Source organism: Cottoperca gobio, chromosome 6, assembly GCF_900634415.1.
Source record: "Cottoperca gobio chromosome 6, fCotGob3.1, whole genome shotgun sequence".
Classification (NCBI taxonomy): domain Eukaryota; kingdom Metazoa; phylum Chordata; class Actinopteri; order Perciformes; family Bovichtidae; genus Cottoperca; species Cottoperca gobio.
The window spans coordinates 4,518,269-4,540,874 of NC_041360.1; the positions used below are offsets into that span (position 1 = coordinate 4,518,269).

The 22,606-nt window shown below is 40.1% G+C and overlaps 1 protein-coding gene across 5 annotated transcripts; it reads left to right on the forward strand.

Moving 5' to 3' along the window:
- Window positions 1–456: 456 nt before the first annotated feature.
- Window positions 457–21,295, forward strand: wt1a (WT1 transcription factor a). Of its 5 annotated transcripts, none has more exons than XM_029434135.1 (8): window positions 457–1,379; window positions 5,731–5,853; window positions 7,406–7,508; window positions 14,706–14,808; window positions 17,159–17,303; window positions 18,025–18,114; window positions 18,492–18,584; window positions 18,884–21,295. In XM_029434135.1, the coding sequence occupies exons 1-8, from the start codon at window positions 914–916 to the stop codon at window positions 19,003–19,005; spliced, it is 1,245 nt and encodes a 414-aa protein (XP_029289995.1). In that variant the 5' UTR covers window positions 457–913; the 3' UTR covers window positions 19,006–21,295. The 5 variants fall into 5 exon arrangements, with proteins under 5 accessions (XP_029289995.1, XP_029289997.1, XP_029289996.1 ...); XM_029434137.1 differs by having other exon boundaries at window positions 18,492–18,575; XM_029434136.1 differs by having other exon boundaries at window positions 14,709–14,808.
- Window positions 21,296–22,606: the final 1,311 nt, after the last annotated feature.

A 22,606-nucleotide genomic window follows, 5' to 3' on the forward strand; every position in this document is an offset into this window, starting at 1 on the left:
GCATTTGTGTATATGACCCCTAAAAAATAAAACTATCTAAAAGATATCTAGCACATCAGCCTCTCAGCAATAAAGTAGATTTATAGCTCTCTAACCTTTGAAACAACAGAGTAGTTCATGGGATATTATTTCTCAACAAGCTGAGATCAAATTTCATAATGATGACTTTTTTCCATATGACCCAAAATAGGCAAAAAATAAATACAAAGGATTTTTTTTTTTTTTGTCACTGATGTCAGAATTTGATTTCTTTGTGTGTGTGTGTACCGTTCTGCATACAGTACATGAATGAAGTCAGAGGGCTCCTGTCCCTCATCACCTCCTGACTCCACCTCCTACCCTCCTCGCACACGCACACACTCGCACACACACACACACACACAGGCAGAGAGCGTGGAGGGAAAAGAGGGCTACTCCTCCTCACTCCTCCACTCCTCTTTCTCCATTCAGTGAGAACGCTCTGAGCAGAAGCCTCTCTCCTCCTTGAATGGACTCCATCTCTCTGAGCCAAACAATCTGTTACTGCTGCTGTGGAGGGAAACAGTGAAGATCACAGCTGATCATCGTGTTCTATTTGTCTTTATTCCTCCTGCTCGTGCTGCTGCTGCTGAGAAAAGTTGACTGCTGTGACTTTGCTGCATCGCCATGAACTTCTGTCGGGCTTAAGGAGTTTCCACAATAGCCGTGTGGGGTCGTAAACAACTGATGGGCAACCGAACCAGAGAAGACTTGAAATAGAAGATCTTACAGTGAGAGAAAGACCTTCTAGACTCTCAAGGATTTAGAGGGTGGTGGCTGATTTGGGTGTGTGTCAGCCAGACACACAGGCAGGGAGGCAGACAGGTAGAATCAGGGAGGCAGATCAAATTTAAAAATAGCCTACCTTTGTCCTAGTGTTGTCCCCTGGACCACAATGGGTTCAGACGTACGTGACCTGAACTCCCTGCTGCCCCCGCTCCCGGCGGGCCCCAGCCCCGGCTGCCCGGCTCTGCCCGTCAGCACGGCTCCTCAGTGGGCTCCCGTTCTGGACTTCCACACCGGCGCCTCCCCTTACTCCTCCCTGGCCGCCCCCCACACCTCCCTGGGGCCACACTCCTTCATCAAGCAGGAGCCCAGCTGGGGGGCGACCGGCGACCCTCACCTCCTCGAAACAGACCCTCACTGCGGCCTCAGTGCCTTTACCGTCCACTTCTCTGGGCAGTTTACGGGGACCGGAGCCTGCAGGTACGGGGCATTCGGTGCACCCCCACCTCCATCACCCAGTCAACCACCATCTGTGACCGCGCCACACCACCACCAACCCCCCAGCAGGATGTTCAGCAACCCACCCTACCTGACCAACTGCATGGACACACAGCAGGTCGCCCGCAACCAGACAGGTAGGGTGTGTGTGTGTGTGTGTGTGTGCGCGTGTGTGTGTGTGTGTGTGTGTGTGTGTGCGCGTGTGTGTGTGTGTGTGTGCGTGTGTGTGTGTGTGTATATATTTGGTGTCATTGTCATCATCCATATTAGGGTCACCTTTGTTCCCAGAAGCTTTGAAGGACATGGATGAAATATATCAGAAGTTTTCTCCTGCACTGTTTTTGCTTCCTTTAGTTCTTCTCCACACATTTATCTTTCTGGAAACTTCACTCTCTTTCTCTCCACTTTTCTTCAAAAATTAAATGTAGAAGCAGGACAAGTCACTTCTTAGTCTACTGTATAAAGTGATTTAAATGGGAGGCATGGTAAGTTGTCAGTATACACCTGTAGAAGCTGTATGAAACGTGGTTTAAACTGGCTGATGTGTTGCTTTCACTGCCTGGAGGCCTTAGTTTTACCTTCATTTCGCACTGCGTCACTGAGTATGTGATCAACAAGGAGATAACTATTAAAACCTCGTACAGGTCGTTGAAAATCCCATTAAAGCAGCAGAGAACATTGCATGCCAATGTACAGTAGAGGTGATCCAGCTTACACACAGAAAACAGATGCTTCCTGTTTGTGTCCTAGAAGCCGGTGTAACTTCAAGCATCGCTCTAAAATAAATCACTTTAGTTTATTGTTCAGGTATTATGTGTAGGCCGTGCTTGCAGTGTAGTGCTGTTAGCGTAAATGGACAATCGAAAAAAACAGTTGAGAGAAAAATAATGAACATTTAGTACTTGACACGTTCATGATCTTTATTATTCTTTCTATATTCATATAGGTTGTTTGCTTTTGAAATGAATGTTTGGGTGATAAATATTCAAACAAGAATTTTGTCAATATTGATTTGATGCTGAGTATCCACACCAACAAAGATCCTAATAACTCAAGGCTTTATGAAAGTCCTATAACATGAACTCTAAACGTTCCCCAGCAGCTGATCTAAATACTAACTACACTCACCTGACAAAACAACACAATCTAAACGTCGTCCGCTTATGGAATTCTACAGTTTTGTTAATAAATCTTCTCGTCTTTAATTATTTTTACAATGACTGATTAAAAAAATACTTCAAACATATAATTCAAATGCATGCTGAAGAGAAGTATGACAATCCTCCGCAGTTTTTCTGTCCTGTTGTATTAATAGATACGGTTGTTGAGGCATCGCAGAGTTAATCCTAATTTGTCATTTTGTCTATTAGAGTCTGGTATTCCTCACTTTCTATACCACATTAATAACTTTAGTTCAAATAAACTCAATATATATTTTTTAAAATACCTAAAAGAAAATAGTGTTTCTGTGAAAATCCTCAAAATGTTGGTTTCATGTGTTAACTCGTACTGAACCCACGGAATGATCTAAGACATGCAGACACGTGGAAATGACTCTTTGGATTAAATCAGAGGAAATATTTTGCATTTATTGTATTATTTTCTGTTGAATGGATTTTAGATAATTCAGTTAAATTGAAGTGAACTCTGCGTTGCTTTATTTAATTCCAGACGAGTGTCTGCAGCATCACATTATACACTAACGTCACTGGCTTTTGTATGCTATGCTAAATAATATGCGATACAGAGCGAGGGATTCATATATCATGTGATACATACTTTATGATAAAACCCTCAACTGCTGGGATTTTTCTTGCCGATCTCACCTAATCCCTGGTCTTTTCCAGGCCGGATAATGTATCTGTTAGTAGTTTCCCAACAAATTAATTAGTAATAACATGCTTATCAAGCAGATAATTTAGGAATAACATTACAATCAAAGAGCTGAGCCGACCTCTAACCTGTTTTATCTGCTCCCTGCTGTGGCTGGACGAGCACAGACAAACAAACTAACAGCAGGACTGGGGTCATAGAGCAGAGCTGATAGCGAAGCAGGGTCACAGAGACTATCACTGTAAACTCCCTCCTGGACGGCTTTCATTTTTAAATCACAGCATTCATTACACTTCATATTAGAGAACGCTCACTTTTCACTTGTTAGGACAGGCCTTCGTCTGCAAAATACTTACTCATTTATTTTAGCAAAAACAAAAAATCATGTATACAAGTTTACATTTTTATTTTAAGACATGTCTCATTTGTTTTACGAGTTAAATAGCTTTTACAGGTCAGCGTGTTTAATCAGTGGACTGCTCCAGTAGCAAGACATGATAACATGCGAACACAGGCGCTGCTCATGTTTTAAGATAATGCTTGAAATGGATCTAAAATCATAATCCTCCTGTCTTTGACGCTGTGAACGACAGCTAACGTGTACAAAACTCATTTTACATCGATACAATGTTAAGATGAAAATAAAACGTATATGGAGGAATGCACGTTTTGAAGTTGTAGAAGGTCTTGGGGAAACTCCAGATTTTGGGTTTTCCAGTTGAATGCAAATTGACCTCATCGCTTGTCACCTCAGTGCTGGACTTCAAGGCAACAAAAGTATCACACGCACACACACACACACACACACACACACACACACTGAGAGAGGAGTCAGTCAGGAGTGAGTGGAAGATAAATGGAGATGTTTAATGAGGTTTTTTTCCCTCTTCGCCCTCCCTCTCTCCTCTCACCCAATGATACGCTGAGGAAAGTGAGTGAAAGTGCTGCATTTTAATTAATGAAGCATGTATGTGAGAGTGAGAGATAGTGTGTGTGTGTGTGTGTGTGTGTGTGTGTGTGTGTCCGTGCATGTGGGTGATTTATGGGAGTGTGTTGTGCCCTTTAGGTCAGTCTAAGTCATGAGTCAGTTCTGCTCTGGGATGTCAGGCAGAGATCGAGTCTCCTCCGAAAAACAGTGTGTGTGTTCGGGTACATATTAACGAGCCCTGGTATCATGTTGTTTAATTAAACCAATTTAAAGAAATCATCTTTTTCACCAAAGTAGAAGTTGATCTCAGTCCTTTGCTTTTACCTTATTAAAGCAGACATGCCCCTTAATGTGTAAGTGTGTAATGTATGTTGCTCAGAAGTTGCTTTGCTCCAGCGACAAAGACAACAAACATTTAATATTCTTGTTGCAAAATTCAAAATCCATCATTAGAATTTATCAGAAATCTTTAATGGTGGGGAAACTTAGTTTTTTTAAGGCTGTCGCCTAAATTAGTTTATTATCTGATTATTTTGTAAGTTAACTTTCAAAATGGCTCCAAAACATTTGTGCAAACAATTCTTCATATGTTTATAGATCCTCAATAAGAATTATCTCTGTGACCTCTAATTGTCAGAAACGAGGATTAAAGGATTTATTTTAGGTCCACGTTGTTGTAAGTTCCTCAGAGTTTCTTTATTAGGATATTTTTGATCCGATCAAAATTGAGCAGCAATTACTTTAAAACACATGTTGTAATAACTTAATTATTTACTAAACATTTATTCTCATATGCAGAAATGCAGATTTAAGGCAAGTAATTACATGCCCTGGATCAGCCCCTAGTTATGCTGCTATAGGCTTAGACTGCCGGGGGACACCTCCCTGCTCTCTTCCTTCTCTCCCTCTCTCCCTCTCTTCTTCTCCCTCTCTATCTGTATGCATTTATGTAAATGTATGTTACTAACTCACCATCCGGGGTATCATCCCCGGAGTGTCTGTCTCTCATGTGGCAGGTTGCCACTGATAAAGTTTACGTCAGGATCATGAATCGTGACAGCGCCTGCTGACCTGGTCCTGCTGGACACCGGGAAGCCTTATTGACATTTTCCTGGATTCATCCAAACTTTCTATTTCTTTTTTTTTTCCAACACAACATAATTTCTGTCAAATGTTGTATTTGTACTATGTTGTTTATCCTGTACACACGACATCTATTGCACGTCTGTCCGTCCTGGGAGAGGGATCCCTCCTCAGTTGCTCTCCCTGAGGTTTCTTCCATGTTCCCCCTTTAATTTTGGGGTTTCTTTTAGGAAGTTTTTCCTTGTGCGATGTGAGGGTCTAAGGACAGAGGATGTCGTAACCTGTACAGTCTGTAAAGCACACTGAGACAAATGTATAATTTGTGATATTGGGCTATACAAATAAATTTGATTTGATTTGATTTGATCAATTAAAACAATACAAATATGTCACTGTTTACAAGATTATAGACACAAAAGCCCTGATATTCATCTTTAACTGTTTGTCCTGGTGCCTCCAGTGGCACCCTGAACTCAGGGGGAGCTGAACCCAAACACCCGCCTCATGTCGGTGTGGCTGATAGTCTTGATGGACAATGACAAGAATTTCAGCTCCGGTGTTAAAGAGACAAAGTGAGATCTCTGATGATTTTATTTAAAAGTAACATTACTATGCCGTGACTGCTGTGTGTTTGTGTGTTGCAGGTTACGGCGCGGTTGCGTTCGATGGAGCCGGTAATTACGGTCACACTCCTACACACCACAGCTCGCAGTTCTCCAACCATTCCTTCAAGCATGAAGATGCTTTAACCCAGCAAAGCACTATGGGTAAGTGTGTGTGAGCGCAGAACTTGTTGTGCGTTTCATTTTAAGAGGATGTTTTTCGGACACAACGTTTTGCTCCTCTGCCCCACAAAGGCAGTAACTGCAGGAGCAGTGGAAACATAAACAGATAGAAAAGATAAGTTAGATCGTTATTCTACACAAATCATTGCCTCAGACCCTACAGAAAGATATCTACAGCAGATTAGATTTCTTTCAGCTTTCTTGTCCATTTGAATTAGTTTGTTTACAGTTCACAGCTAATAGGAATTAAATGTAACTTTGTTCTGCTAGGAGCCCGTCGGTCAGAATACTTTTAATATTAAAATCAGTATAATTCATTCATCTACAATGAAATACATTGATTATGTGATTGATGTAGTTTAATCGCTTCTGATATGGTTACTGCCACTCTGCTAAGATAGTTAGCTTTTTGTTCTCCATCATGATTAGATTTAACTTCTGCCTCCTATGTGGAATAACAAACAAAGAGGTCAGTTCATTAAATTCTCAATTACAGTAAATAACTACTAATAAATAGCTTTTAGCTTGTGATGTTATTACCAGCTAGCTTTTACTTGATGTAGCTCTGTACGGCGGTGTTTTTTAATCATTTTGCAATAGTAATAGTTTATAAAACAGATGTCAGAACGTCACATTCAGGTCAATTTGACCAAATATGTAGTTGTTGCGTTTTGTAGTGCAGTTCTGTTGTGTTGTCAGAATCAGAAATACTTTATTTATCCCGGGGGGGAAATTAGATTTAGTCTTTTCGTTATAAGTTGCATTGTTTCCTCTCCGCTTAAACGTAACACGTCACATTCTCAAATGTTGCTGACTGCAGCAGCTTCTAACTCCTGCACAGATCTGGATAAGACTTCAACACATTTCAGAATAATCTCACTATTAATTCTTATCTTTCAGTAGTCACTCTTCAATATATAAAAGCAACAATGCACCAGACTGTCTTTAAATTAGAACAGAAGTAGACGTCTCTGTGTATTTAAAGCCACTGTGTGAGTGCACAGCTGCGTCTGTATGGCAGCTCCATGGCCCTCACCCAGGGAGTGTCTTGTCCCTTATTCTGACGTCTCCGCAGTGACCTCGCCTGTCGGACGTATAAATCAGCCACATCCTGACTCGCAAACTCCCTCGCCTCCTCCTCTCACCCGCTCTTTCATCCACCCACCTTTCCCTTTAATCCCTCCTCTGCACATGTTATTGGTAAATATTGAAATGTGTTTGTTTTACGGAGTCAATTTCTGCCAATTTTTACGACAAAGATAAGTGGGAGATTGGGAGCTGAGAGGGATTTTGGAATGTAGAGAAATGTCAAGGGAGCCATTCACCACGCTGCCGGGGAAGCTCAGAGAGAAATGTGAAGCAAAGCGGCTCTATTTGTAGAAGAAACTACCATAAAGTGGAGAAAAACAGGAGAGGGCAACAGAGGGCAGAGTTTAAAAGGAAGTTTCTCCTCTGAGTGAGTCATGGATTACCTATATCGTGTGTGTGTGTGTGTGTGTGTGTGTGTGTGTGTGTGTGTGTGTGTGTGTCACAGCTGAGCAGCAGTATCCTGTACCTCCTCCTGTGTATGGATGCCACACACCTTCAGACAGCTGTACAGGCAGCCAGGCTCTGCTGCTGAGGAATCCTTACAACAGGTAACACACACACACACCTTGTGCATGCATAGCACACATGCCCTCTTCAAAATCTATTTTTGTAATAGACAAACAGCAACAATTAAAGGTGGAAATGTTCCAGAAAGCATTATTCCATAATGCACTGCTGAACATCCTGTTCACCTTCAGCAGGTCTGTCTGACATATCCACAATCCTAATTTAGGATGTTGTTTATATGAAGACGAGTACTTTTCTAATACACAGAAACCTATGAAAGTCACGGTGCCACTGAAGGAAGTAAACTAACAGTATAAGGAAGTTCTGTAGGAAAGTGGGTTGATTTACTGATTGGAAAGTATTCAAAGGAACATCATGAATCAAGTTATTCTGCTTGCCATGGACTATGCGGGCCAATTATCATATTTTACTCTTTTCATTCAACACTGGTCTTTTCTTTGACATGATGTGTGCTCATATTTTCTGGGCCTTTTTATAAGTTTAGTTTTTTCATACAGATATTCTGGCTTTAAGATCAGGAGCACTGACTTTACCAAACTTTATGTTGTATTCTCTAACCTTCACCATAAATAACCAGGAGAGAAGGACTGTACTTCAGTATTCAAACATTGTTGTACTTTACTTGAGTATTTTAATGCTACTTTATACTTTGACTCCACTATATTTCAAAGGTAAATATTAAACTTTTTCAGTTACTATACTTTGCAGATTAGATTTAAAAAAAACTTTAAAGATCCTATCAAATAAAATGCAATTGTTAAATAGTAAATGAAGCAACCTGACCTAAAATGAGCTCTACTTCAGCCGGCAACAATATTTAAACAAACTTACATCAATAATAATTATAATCTAATAGTAAAATATATAAAAATGAACACTTATAGAGCCCATTTTGGCGTTTAAAGAGTACTTTTATACTTTAAACACATTTTGCAGATGATACTTAAGTACCTTTACTTAAAGTTTGCAGTACTTTAGTTGTCACAGAGTACTTTAAATGTGTTTTAGGTACGCATTTAAATGAGATAAGAAAAACAAAAGAAATGAGCAGAAAGTCAAATCCTGCGGTTGAGTCACATTAAGCCATTTTAACAAAACAGTGTGTGATTTTCTGCAGTCGATGAGTGACTGGAACGCTACATTTCACAAATGTTTCCACTTAACAAGCTGCCGTCTCCTGAGACAAGCCTGTTTCTTTCTGTTGGCTCTATTCTTGTCCTTGGTGTGAAGTGTGAAGAGGCGATCTATGTACTCATGCTGCTTGGCTAGTGTTGTTTGCAACATTTTACAGTAGTGCTTTTTCACAGCAGACATTTTGACTTGTCATAGCAGGAGAAGCACATTTACTATATAAGACTATATATACGTATCAGACCACCTCCGAGCTTTTTCAAACAGAATGCTTTTTCTGATTCAATGTTGATGTTGATGTTTTACATTAACTTTGAAACTAAATGATGACAGTGTCCTCGTTCTCCTGCCCCACCAAAACAGTCCATCTCAGCCAGCTCACCTCCAGCCACACCCTGCCTCAACCTTTCCTCCCTGCTCCTCCCACACACCAGAACCAAAAGCACATTTTTAAGAAATGATTAACATCTTGTCCATTTGGCACTTCCTGCCTTATTGAAATGTGTAGGAAAACAAGGAGACATGCTATTCTTCCAGCGAAACAATCAGCGGTGATAGGCTTTTATGGTCAACAGTTAATGCACACATATTGGCCATAATGTGAAAACACAGCAAACAATATCCATATCTGCCACGACCTGTACGCACATGCCTTTCAGAATCCACATAAATCATATACAGGGTTTAATAAGCTTCTTCCTCACTACACACCCTCTAAACTGTTTGCTTGTTGTAATGTTTCTAACTGAAACATTCTTCACATGCCACGGACACACTGTTTCCCAACGATGGAAAAACAGAAGGAATCCTCTGTATATACTGTGTGTGTGTGTGTGTGTGTGTGTGTGTGTGTGTGTGTGTGTGTGTGTGTGTGTGTGTGTGTGTGTCTGTGAGAGTCACAGGCAGAGACAGAGAGAGATGTAGGGTGGATGTAGACGGTCCCGAAAGTCTGAGGGTATTCTTTGTCATAAACATAACTGATATCTGCTCAACACACACACACACACACGGCTGGGAAGACTCATATGAGTTGAGTCAGTTGTCTAATCTTGCAGCCTGGTACCACCAGGACTGTATTTACTCTGCAGGCCATCAGCTTGGCCCGCTGGAACAACATGAAATGAAAACATGCTGAGGTTTTATTAATCCACGCACACACACACACACACGCACAGATTTCTGCCTCTAACTAAGACATTAAAATGGATACTGTGATTCCTCTGTCCCCATTATCCTAAACTCAAACAGTTTCCATTAGAACTAATTTATGTCATAGAAACAATTTCATAAAAACTAATGAAAATCCAGATTAAAGGGGAAATGGTTTCTGATAGAGATACTTGTAGCTTTTGATGTTCCTCATATCATCTTTGAGCTACACTAGCGTATGTCTCTCTGTTGGACAGCCAGAGTTGCTGTCAAACCTGCAGATATTCACGATGAATCCTTATGACTTTTTATTTACCGCAACTATAAAGATGATTTGTGGTTTTGAGTAAAACTATTGGATGGATCACCATAACATTTGCTTGAGACCACAGTATGAACATTAAGAATTCTAATACCTTTGGTTATCTCTTATGTTATCTAATATGTCCAATGCAACTTCCTGCTAAACTAAAGACATCCCCACTCGTCTCAGCTGTACTTTGCAATACTTTTACTAACTAAGATGGTGAACATCGTCAGCATTATACCTGCTTAACATTAACATGTTGGCGTTATCATTGTAAGCATGTGAGCATGCTGATTTTGAGCTCCATTGTATTAGGGTGGGACGTTGTTTTCAAAAGTTAAGGTCTGTTTTTTTGTTCCTTTACTGCACTTCTCACATGCTGCACGGCATGATATGTTTTTCTTTGGATTGTCTGTTGATAATGTTTGTTGAACCAGGGGGATTCCCAGGAGATACCTACTGTAACGCACTTTGGGTGTTTAGGGCAGACACTTAGGGCAGAGAGCTTTCAATGAAGGCATGAAGGATAACTCAGTGATGAGTTCCGTCACGTCAGCAGCAGAGAAGAAAAGCAGACACTTATTTATTTGAAAATGTCATGAATCATTACTTTTAAATCTTGTGCTCAGCTTCCATTCCAACAATACATCAGCAGAAATACCGTGTGTGCTCTGCTGGCTGCATGCCCCTGCTCTACTGTAAAATAATAGCTGCGTAATGAGCAGGGTACCAGGCACCACATCCACCCCAGCCAGACTGCTGCGAGCCGGCAGGTGCTGTGATAGAGGGGCTGTGGCGTTAGGGGGTGAGAGCTATAAATCGTGTGTGTGTGTGTGCGTGTGTGTGTGTGTGTGTGTGTGTGTGTGGTAGTGTATTTAATCACATGGCAGGTCTGAATAATGATTGTGGAGTCTGCTGTGTTTAATGAAAGGTAGGCTGTTATGAGAGATTTAGCTTTCTTGATGTCTGTCTGAGGCACATTTTGTGTGTGTGTGTGCGTGCATGTGTTGCCATTTTTTATTAGAGTCCTTCTATTGCGAACAACAAAGAACAACACAAATGGTACACAGTCCTTTGCACAGCTCAGTCAGTGAAGTGTGAGTGTGTGTCTGCAGGGATTGTTTTGGTCGGACCAGCAATGGCAGCGTCAGTTCATACAGAAAAACAGTATTTGTTAGTTTGGCACATGAGATAATTTAGCATAAATCAGAACCTTGTTTTGTATGTAGATAACCTGCTTTTGTGGACACACTCCTTGAAATCAAGTAAATTACCCAGGATTCCCAGGATCATGTGCTTCTGCTCTCGGGACAGAAATGTCTCATTTTTGGGGGGGAAACCCAGGAACGAATCCCTGCTTCAGACAAATACTGACAGTGGTGCTAGACAAAAGATCAGATGGTCCCCTGGGGACCATGAAATCTGGTTCACGACAGTAGAGTTTCTTACTGTGGACCAAAGTGTTGCATGTACTGACAGACCGACCCACAGCTCAGCACCATCGTTCTTCCTGAAGTGAAGAAACGCTAAGAATTGGATTCAATTAGTAAAGCAGAAATAAATTAGAAACCAGATATAAATGATCCCTGTAGTATCAGCATCCCCTGTTCACACGAGGTTAAAACATTCAGTAGTATGTACTTTATGTCATTGTGACCTGAATAGCTACACGCTGGTCAGCATCTGTGTCGACTCACAAATACCTTTCTACCCTGAGCCAACAGGCATTCATCATAGTTAACGTGTGTGTGTGTGTGTGTGTGTGTGTGTGTGTGTGTGTGTGTGTGTGTGTGTGTGTGTGTGTGTGTGTGTGTGATAGAGACGTGTACGTGCACAAAGAGGTGGTTGCGAGAAGGAATGTCTTGTGTTCTGCGGACATCAGAGCGCTGTTGGGTTTGCTGATTTGTATTTAAATGAGTGACAGAAGAGATAAATGTGATTTTTAAAGTCTTCTTGCCAACAATTTACTTTTTCATAAGCACTAAAAAGGTCTTAAGAGAAGTGTTTCAGTGACCTTGGTCAGCACTGACTGTGCTGGTGTTTCTCTCTCTGTGACTCTTTGTACTCACTCTGGGGAGCAGGGGAGGGGAGGTGTGAGGGAGTAGTTAGGATGAGGAGGAAGAGAAAGCGGAGGGAGTGAGTAAAGCAGGGAGATAAAGAGGGACGGGACAAGGAGCAGGAGATGAGGAAGAGGAAGTGTAGGGGAGTTGAGCTTAAAGAGGAAGAGCAGATAGGCCCGTTCCCAATGTTCACGCTAAAAACTGAACCACACGTCACCTGCCGTAAAGGCGTTTCTGCAGATGGAAAAGCATGTTTCATATTTTGTTTGATTGTTTTCAACAAGTACTCTTGTTATTACTGATTCATGGTTTTTTTGTCATCCACATTTTGAAAGTTACACTGCTATGAACTGTAGGTAAGAAAGATATTGGTGCTGGGCCACATTCATTCATCAAACTTGTTAGTAAGTCAAAAAGGCCTCTTAGATGAGTGTTGCCCACTCAGCACCTCCAACTTTCGGGAATACTTTACCCCTAAAATGATTGTTTGGATTCCTCACCCCGTGTTACCTTGAATTTGTGAAGAAAACGTTGTTTTTGATTCCACAGTGAAGTAAATGGGGGCAACAGCAAAACTATATCAAAACATCTGCTGACAAACTCTCACAGCTCGTGCAGTACAATCCAAGTCTTATATATCCAACGTGATATGTGTAAAACATTTCGAGACCTTTAAACGTGGCCTTCACTCCGTAAATCATTAAGGATTCTTTCCTTTCTTGGATTCTTCGTTCACCGTGGAGGCATGGTGAAAAACATGAATTCAAGGTAATGATGAGTCATTTATATACAAACGCTCATTTTTGGGGTGAAATATTCCTGTAACCATAGTGATGGAGTTGAAGGTGTTTCAGTGGTCCATGATCCATGGCTAAGGTGTCCAAACTTGTACATAACCTGCGAAAACACCCAAAAATATGTATGAATAACATGAGTACGGGAGCATTCAGTATGATATACACCAAGTCCACAGCTGACGCAGTCTCGAAGTCTCTCAGACAAAGAGCACCTTATGACCGCTCGGCCGTATGCTGCACGTTCCCTCTGCAGCAGCACAGGATGCAAACTCCCATCCTCCTCGTTTGGTTAGACAGACTGAAATATAACACATTTCGTACTTAGACAAGAGCTTTCTGTTTCTCTGTGTGTTATCATAAGAAGATACGAGAGGCAACACTGGCAGCTGTGTCACACAGAGCAGGTTCTGTTCTGCCCTTTAGGTCACAGTGAAAAGCAGTTTGTGTCGTACATGTTTCTGTAGTAGCTAATGATCAATTATCTGATCAACAAGAAACCATTTACTTTATTTAAAAACGAATTTGATAATTAGGAATAATACTTTAAATAAAAAATGTTTTCTTGTTGATGAGAAAAGAAAGCAATTTGAAGACATCACCATTTGTTTTTTAGAAAGAAATCATTAGAAGCAGGTAATAACATCTAGTAGATGCTACAGATAAATATATGATAAAGTTCATTACTATATGATAACATAACACATGACTGAAAGTTGTCTAACGGAAAGAGGTTTTGGTCTGTCAGCAATATGTCGATGAATTGTTAATGTGCAAAACATTAACAACTCTACCGCCAAGCTAGCGGCTCTGTGAGGCTTTGCTAGCATGCTAACATGCTGATGTTTAGCAGGTGTTGTGTTTGTTCACCAAGTTACTTTAGCGTGTTAGCATGCTAACATCCCCTAAATAGCACTCAACACATTAGTTGCAAAACAGTACATTTTACATTGTAGTTAGTTTGTGATAAATAAAAGTATTAGACAAATAAGATTAAAGAAAAATAAGAAAAACCTGATGATGGCGCTTAAGGGAAAGTTAAGGGATCGGCAAAGTTATTACATTTCCTTCTGAGTGGAAATTAATGTGTTTACCAATTTCCATGCAATAGTTATAAATATTTCGGTCTGGACCAAAGCAGTGGACTGACTGAAAGGCAAAAAAAGACAGAACTTAAGCAAATACTGCTGCGGAGGTTCCCAAATCCTCTGCAATCCTCCACACCGCTGCATGAAGTCTCTGATATTAAAGGCTACATGGGCCCGCTGATTTTAAACCAGGGCCTTATGTGCCAGAGGTCAGAGTTCAACACCTAGGACTAAATGTTTTACGCAAAGCATACACACACACAACCACAGGCTTCAGCTGGACCCCCCCCCCCTCCCCCCATTTAGAAATGATTGGCCTGTGTTTTGCATTATGGGCTGTGTGACAAGGTGATCACGTTTGAATAATGATACCTTCACAACGCAGTAAAACAGAAGTTCATACTCTATATGTCTGCCGGTGTGTTACACTGTATGGGTTCATGGCATTGAATCATGTTCTTGCATATTGTTGTATGTTGTATCGTTACCTGTGAGTTTTTGTCATCGTAAAAGGATTTAATGGCACGGAATTTACAATTTTGGTATTTTGGAAGTGAACATTTTATGGAATAGTTGTGGACAACTAGAGTTGTTGTCCAGCTGGCTTTGACACAGCTGAACTACACTGTGGATTTTCTCACTTCTAAGTAAATTAACTGTTTGTTTTATTTTTCACTTTCTGTATTAGCAGCCATGCAACAGGCTACGACAGTGACCCCAACACCCCAATGTTGTACAGCTGCAGCACACAGTACCGCATACACACACATGGAGTCTTCAGGGGCATACAGGTAAGACTCATACTACTGCTACTACATCGTCTCTATGTGTTCCTTCTCTTTTCATTGTCACAAGGCCATCGTGAGGTCACACAGACCTTCTGTCTGCCACCTTCTGCATGTTTAGGGCTCGTTTTCTACACACACATTGTACTTTTACACATTCTGTAGATGATCACTGATATAAAATAGAGACACCTAACAAACACTGGAGGAAAAAAGCTTTGACGACACAGAAAAAACAACATATTTTTGGTGGAGAGCCTGATGCAATGACCATGCTATGAGAAATACTGATATGTAGATTTACAAACACACACACACACACACACACACACACACACACACACACACACACACACACACATGCTGCATACACACATACGCAGAGATTTTTAAAAGGCAGCTCCAGAGGCTAAGAGGAATCTTTTTCCACAAATCCATTAGCAGTGGGGAAACAGACACACATAGAGTTACACTGGGTAAAGATACAGTTTCCATACGAGGATCAGCATGTTAATAAATCATTAGATCTTAATTATTGTCTGTCAGCAGCTCTAAAGGACAGGGAGCAGAGATTCTCCAGACCTGCTCTTAGTCCACAGCAGGACTTTTTGAGATCTTTCATTCTTTCCTTCAGGGCCCTGGTTCATCATTCCCCATGCTCCTTTTCTTCCTTTGCTACTTTTTTCTGCTCTTCATAGAAATCTCACAAAACACACAAACGAGGTCTGACTGAAAAAGAATAAACAAACTCTCACTCTTATGCCTTTTAAAGTATACTTTAAGAGATGCTAAGCAAGTATCAAAGTGATGCTTTGCTCCTAATTTGTATTTTATTTATTAATTCTCAGTCACTGCCAAAGGACATTTTATTCTTCATAATGACTGAATAACAGCTAATTGTAACACTCTGCTGTGGGGAGATCTTTCAGTCTGCTTTGTGACGATACTCTTGATGACTGCAGATAGGCATGCTGAATTAGATGTTGGTTACTTTAGTATGTAGCCCCAAAGTCAATACTAAACAAATAAATAAGTAAGTAAATCAATATGAAATAGAAAATCCCATTAATAAAATTGTGTTAAATAAATAAATTAATCAACAATTTGTAAAACATTTAAAAAATAATATTAAAACTCATTATTATGATATGTTTTATATTCCATAATTTCCATCAGTTTTTGTTCCATTTGAGACATTTCCATTGCAAAATGCCCCTTTTAAAGTTTGTTTATTTGATAATGACAATTTTCCCAATTATACTTCCATACACCTTTCAGTCAATCATATGCTACCAAATCTAGCCTGTTAGCAGCTGTTAGCTAGACCAGAGGCTGCGGTTATAAATAATCCCGTACAAAGACAACGTAACAAACCTCTGCATTTATTTTTCTTCACATGACTACACATGCTAACTACTTCAGCAGCGCACTCGCTGGCTGTGAGTGTAGATTATTACTCCTCATCAAAGTGAAGAGCCAGTGCTAACAGTGCTAGCTCGCTCTTTGATTCAGAGGTAACCTTGGCAGCGGTTTGACCCTCTGTGAAGTGCAGAAACACAGAGAGTTATTCTCTGTGGTCGCTTGAGCCAACAGAGATACGCTGACATGTCATGTACTGGGTTGACAAATAGCAAAAGAGAGGAAGTAAAGGTCGGCAGGTAGCATGACAGGGCGTAAAAACATTTGAAAGATGATACTTAGATTTACTATGCAGATGAACCCTTACTGATATCACATCTTACACAGCTTTAAAAGAAACAACAACATATGACACATTATTTCTTATGTCTCTACTCCATGTGTGTCAGCTCGTTTTATCATTGTTGTTGTTTGTCTGCTCACATACATGTATCCTTGTCTGCTGTTCCTGTCTGTTTGTATGTCATCAAGGTGACTTATTCTTCCCTTCTTTCTTTCTTTTCTTTTTATTTCTTTTTAATATTTTTATCCTTATGACTATGATTATGACTATCACTATTTGTCTTTTCACTTTTCTTTTACCTCATTGACTACTAATTCGGAACAACAAATAAAAACCAAGAGAAAATAAGTGTTATTTCTGTTATTCTTCTCCCGCAGTGTCAAGAGTGAGCAGCAGCGCTGTAATGGGGCGCTATGTTTAAAAGGCGTGACTAACAGCTCCCTTTGGGCTGCAGTCAGTCTGGGGTCATTTTACTGCTAATTCCCATCTAATGATCCCCATGAGCCAGACACATCACAAGCACTTATTTACACACAGGACAGATTTAATTGCCTGTTTTCTAAATTACACTTCAATTATTGATGTCCACGGAGAGTTTTTGTTCATTTCGCCTTCAGAGGTTTGGCTTTAAATTTTGTGTGTGTGCGTGTGCAGGATGTGCGGCGGGTGCCCAGCATCGCTCCAGCCATAGTGCGGTCAGAGAGCAGCGAGAAGCGTCCGTTCATGTGTGCCTACCCAGGATGCAACAAACGTTACTTCAAACTGTCTCATCTGCAGATGCACAGTCGCAAACACACAGGTGAACCCAACAGAAACTGGAGAATGTGCTCTAATGTTACACTTATTATATAACTGATGACCGCTGTATTGTACACTTTATATCCATTATTAATAAATGGTCAATTTAATGTTTATTAAACTTGAGTTACTAGTTATTTTGCTGTTAACAAACAATGAAATGTTAATAAATGATGTTTACTAATTATGAGTAATGCTATAATTGATCTTATTTGAACAGTTTATTGTTGCACACATTATAACATGTTATATATTATATTAAGTATACTATAGTAAGTAAGACTTAGTCAATGGTAGATAAACCGTCTATTAACATTACTTGGGTGGTTATAATATCTTGTTAAATGGTTGATAAAAACTGTGTAAAGAATCTATAAACATTGTTTACACAGATAGTTAACGCTTCATCTATCTCTCATGTTTATACATGTTTTGCAAAGGATTTCTTAAAGGTGTAACAATACATAGTTTACTTAAGTAACCAGAATGTCATTGTTATTGTCTCTTCATCTCTCTATCAGCTAAGATACAATATATACTTTATAAAATATTACACAAATATTGCTATTGTCTATTGACAGCCACAATGAGAACCATGTTATTGTCTAGTAGACATTTAAAGCTAATTCTCCTATGGGTGTTCAGGGATAAAGAAGTGGTCAGACCATTTTTAATAAAGTGTTATTTAACTGTGTGTGTGTGTGTGTCTCGTCTTGGTCCAGGGGAGAAACCCTACCCGTGTGACTTCACAGACTGTGGCCGGAGGTTTTCTCGCTCCGACCAGCTCAAGAGACACCAGAGAAGACACACAGGTTTGATTTTACACTATGTCTCATTTTTTCCCTTTCAGTTCTTTGTATTTGCTCTCTCCACTTGCTCTCCTCTGCTGTTTGCATGACAGCCATTTTGTGGACAAGGCATTCTTTTGAAATGTACAGTTTGCACCTTGTGTGCAGTAGTGCGCTACACTGAACTCCCTCACATGAAGTTGCTAAAGGCTGGTGAAACTTTGGAATGGCTTCCTGCAAACCTCTGCTCTACTGTATTTTTCTATCTCCCTCTGTGTGTGTGTGCGTGATGTTGAACATGTGTTTTCTGTATGTGTGTGTGAACTTGTTTGTGTACTGTGTGTGTGTGTGTGTGTGTGTGTGTGTTTTTGTGTGTGCATGCATACTGTACATGTGTTTAGGAGTTAAACCCTTCCAATGCGAGACGTGTCAGAGAAAGTTCTCTCGGTCTGACCACCTTAAGACACACACCCGGACTCATACAGGTAAAACAAGTGCGTAAACTTTTATTTTTCCATTTCTTCTTCATTCATTTGATGTTTATACAGTTGCAAAACATTACAAGTAAAGTAACGTTACAACAGTGTTGGTATGTCAACATTTATGTATTTATTTTGACTTGTGGAGTTATGTACTGGATGCAGTCTCAGGTTATGATCAGCATAATATTCTAATAATTCTTTAATCTCCCTTTCTTTTCACTTGATTTCATTGTTTTTCCATCCTCTCCACTTCTCCTTCAATCCATCTTCTGTCTCCTCCAACCTGTCCATCCATCCCACCTCTCTCTCAGGCGAGAAGCCGTTTAACTGCCGGTGGCCAAACTGTCAGAAGAAGTTTGCCCGGAGCGATGAGTTGGTGCGACACCACAACATGCACCAGAGGAACCTCACCAAGCTCCAGCTGGCCATCTGAGGCTTTTATCAGCCCGTATCTCAGTTTTAAATGTAAACATGTGGGTTACATCTGCTTATATGTTCTGTCTCCGCTTAATCCAAACCTGGTGACCCCCTTAGCACCCAAGAAACTAGCCTGTGTGGGAACCAGAGGAGTTCTTATGGATCACTTAAAGAAGCTAATAGTTTTACATAACTTGATTTTAAGAACTAGAAACCAAAGTCTACTCTCTGAGCCAAAAGAGTCTTCACACATTCAAACATGTGTGGATTACAACTACATTTTGTCCAGGGTGTGGAATTTAAAGGATAAGGCTGGAACTATATTCTATATTTTTGTTATTGCTAACAAATCCCTTTAAAAGACCAAAACCAAGAATGAGTTAGGTCGTGTTCAGACGGACATTAATCATTGCATGGGACCACGCTGATACAGCATCTAATGCCGAGATACAATAAGTTGTAAAATCATAGTATTATAAACTCATCGGCCCACCAACAACCCCCTGCATTCTTTTATTTTTAACATGCCGCTGTTTCTGCTCTGAATGCTGAATTTGTTCCTACTGAAGATGTAAATCTTACTATACGTTTGAAGTATATGTTTTTAAAAGGCTGACTCGTTTCCTCAAACAGCAGGTGAATGTTAATCAACAGGTGGTTCAGATGCAGATATGCAGCAGTATGTGGGTGTGACTAAAACATAGATAACAGTGCCCATGTTAACTGTAGGGAAGGAACATGTCACATTTAGACAACAGTTGAGACTTTAGTTAGTTTAGTTTAGTTAGTAGGGTGTTGGTCGTTGTTTTGTGGGATTTAACAATAAAAAGAATACAGAATATCAGCAGACTTATCCCTTAAAGCAATCTTCAATCTGAATGATCGTATCATAAAGTCAGTCAGTACAACTGAAAACAGCATCGGCTTCTGGTTACCAGTAGAAGGGAGATGTAAATATAAAAACCTATTGACTTTACAGAAGCTTCCCATTTCCCAGAGTGGATGTTGGCATCTTTGCACGTCAAGACACTCCAGTCGAATCTTACACAAAAATGTTTCCATCCGAACTATAATGTAATGTTTCATTCATCCCCAGTTATTGTCTGTTTTCTTGGCACCATCCATCACCATGTGTACAATGAGGGCAAAGGTCAGCTACGTATATGCCCCTACAGCTTAACGCCTTTTCAGCTGTAAATATCTCTTATGCTGAACTACTTTGGGAAGGCTTATTTATTATCTTTTTGTGGACGAAACTTGTTTTCACTGGAATGATTTAAAGGCAGTGAGGTGTCATCAGTCTCTGCTGCCTTTTCTTATGGTCTTTTGAGTTATACCATAAAAGATCATGCTGAGTTGGATTTAAAGACATCAAATTAAGTGAATCATTTGCATCAAACACCCTATGAATTGTTTGCAATGTAAGCTTTTGGTGTTTTGTCTGGTCAGCATAAAATATACATTGCAAACACAAATATGACTTTATGGCCGTATTTAAAATCTGAACTTTTTTTGTTTTTGAGTAATGTGAGGATTGGACTTTGTCTTTTTTCCAAGCAGTGCTCAGCGCTCTTGGAGTCTCTTGTCTCTGTGGTGTGTAAATATTGCTGGACTTTGGCAGTGTGTTAGACGCTGCACGCTCTAACACATGTCTGTTCGGTCACACTGGCTCTGTGGCCGGGACATTATGGTCAAGATGTAAATAATACTTCTTCACCATGGGAACTGAACTCTTTCCAGAACTTAACTGATATAGTTTACACTTATCTTTGGATGGATCCAGGAAGTGTTTATACTTTCATTTCCCTTTCTTTCATGTGTATTAATATTTGAGTCATAAAACAGCAAATGTCAGTGAAACATTTTGTACTAAAAAGTGTGAGTTAATGGAAAACAACTGTTTCTCTCTGTTTAAATGTATTGTGGCTGTTTTATACAGTACCAGTTTGCCTGTGTGGTCTTTATTTACTCATTTCAAAGATTCTTGTTTAATATTAAGTCAGCATTTATTTATTAGTCTGTAATATAATATTATCGTCATAAAGCCCACAAGCAGGTCACATAATAGTTTTACTCTGTCAGCAAGTCTTAAAATGTCCACACACACACACACACCACACACACCACACACACACACACACACACACACACACACACACACAGAGTAATATCCATGAAACACTATTTGCCTCAATATGTATAATTCCATTATTATGTGGATCTAATTATATATATGTTTGTGGAACATGCCACTATCCTTGAGTTTCAATACGTGGTATCAATAAAAGTCAAATACTGAGTCTATACATCAGCTGACCTTGACCACGTTTCCCTCCCGTCACACACAAGAGAATGTTTGCTTATTCCCTACAGACATCCTGCCCTGGGTGAGACTAAAACTAAACTGAATTAAAAAAATTATTACAGATTATTCATTATTATTTACAGAGGGATAAACTCACGCGCTAATAGGCACAAACTGTGCAATCAGTACACACACACACACTCTCTTTATCTCTCACCAGATTCCTCATTGCATTCCTTGGCTCTCCTCTGAGTGAAAAGAAGGCGCAGTAAAGGCAGATAAAAATGGATGTGTTTTCTTTCAGCCTCTCTCTTGCTCTCTCTCTCTCTCTCTCTCTCTCTCTCTCTCTCTCTCTCTCGCTCTCGTGCTGTTTCTTCTCACCTCTCCCAATCCTTCCTTGTCCACCATTAGCTTCTTTTTTAGGTTAAAATGTGCTGTTTTGTTATTTCTTTCACCCTTATGACCCTCAGCTTCACAATAACTTATGACGATACATTTTAGGGAGGAAATTCCATCAGTAAGATGACAGTCAACGACACTCACATGTATGAAAACAATAACTCTCAACTTTAAAATGTTCTCGACCAACAGCCAGTATTTATGGAGAGAGAGAGAGAAAGCAGCAGAGCAGAAAACAGACGGAGACAGATGGAGGTAGAGATGGATAAAGACAGATACAGCAATGTTTCTTTTGTGAACTTTTATCATAAGTTTAGCCAAAGTGTTAGTGTAAATCAGACAACGTGTCCGATTCCCTCGGTGGAAATCCCCTGAAACTCCCCAGGGCTCTTGTGCTATATCTCAGCTGTCGGACAAAGCCTATATCTCTCATCTCTCGCTCTGTGTGTGTGCGTGTGTGTGTTTTAGTGTTTCATCTCTGTCCCAGCCTCATGCCGCTGATGGACTTTGAAGCAAGAGAGCTGGTCAGTGTAACTGTAGTTTTGTCCACTTTCAGTAGTCACCTTAGACGCTGTATCTAAATAATCTACTTGGAGCAGATATAGAAAACATGGATTAAGCCTCTTGAAAAATACTGAGAGAAAAAAATCACATGCAAGCAAATCTTGAGGACGCCAAGTACAGTACAGTACACGGACCTTTTGGTGCTCAGACTATCAGAACGTATCTGTAGTTATTTTCAACCTGCAGGTCTCAGTCACAGCTGGGAAGCTAATTATGTAGCCTGTTTGCTAAAGAGAACTCCCAAAAGAAATGTTAAAGCAGCTATATATTTTTGGGGTTGCTCCAAATTACCCTACAGAAAGTTGTCACCTGCAGGCCCCCTGGGCTTTACAGAGCTTTGCAGTTGTTA

Excerpts from the sequence above, each read along its gene's own strand:
- wt1a (XM_029434135.1), top strand. The coding sequence starts at position 914 with ATGGGTTCAGACGTACGTGACCTGAACTCCCTGCTGCCCCCGCTCCCG. Across the intron at positions 5,854-7,405 it reads AACCCAGCAAAGCACTATGG|CTGAGCAGCAGTATCCTGTA; the intron begins GTAAGTGTGTGT and ends TGTGTGTCACAG. Across the intron at positions 17,304-18,024 it reads GCACAGTCGCAAACACACAG|GGGAGAAACCCTACCCGTGT; the intron begins GTGAACCCAACA and ends GTCTTGGTCCAG.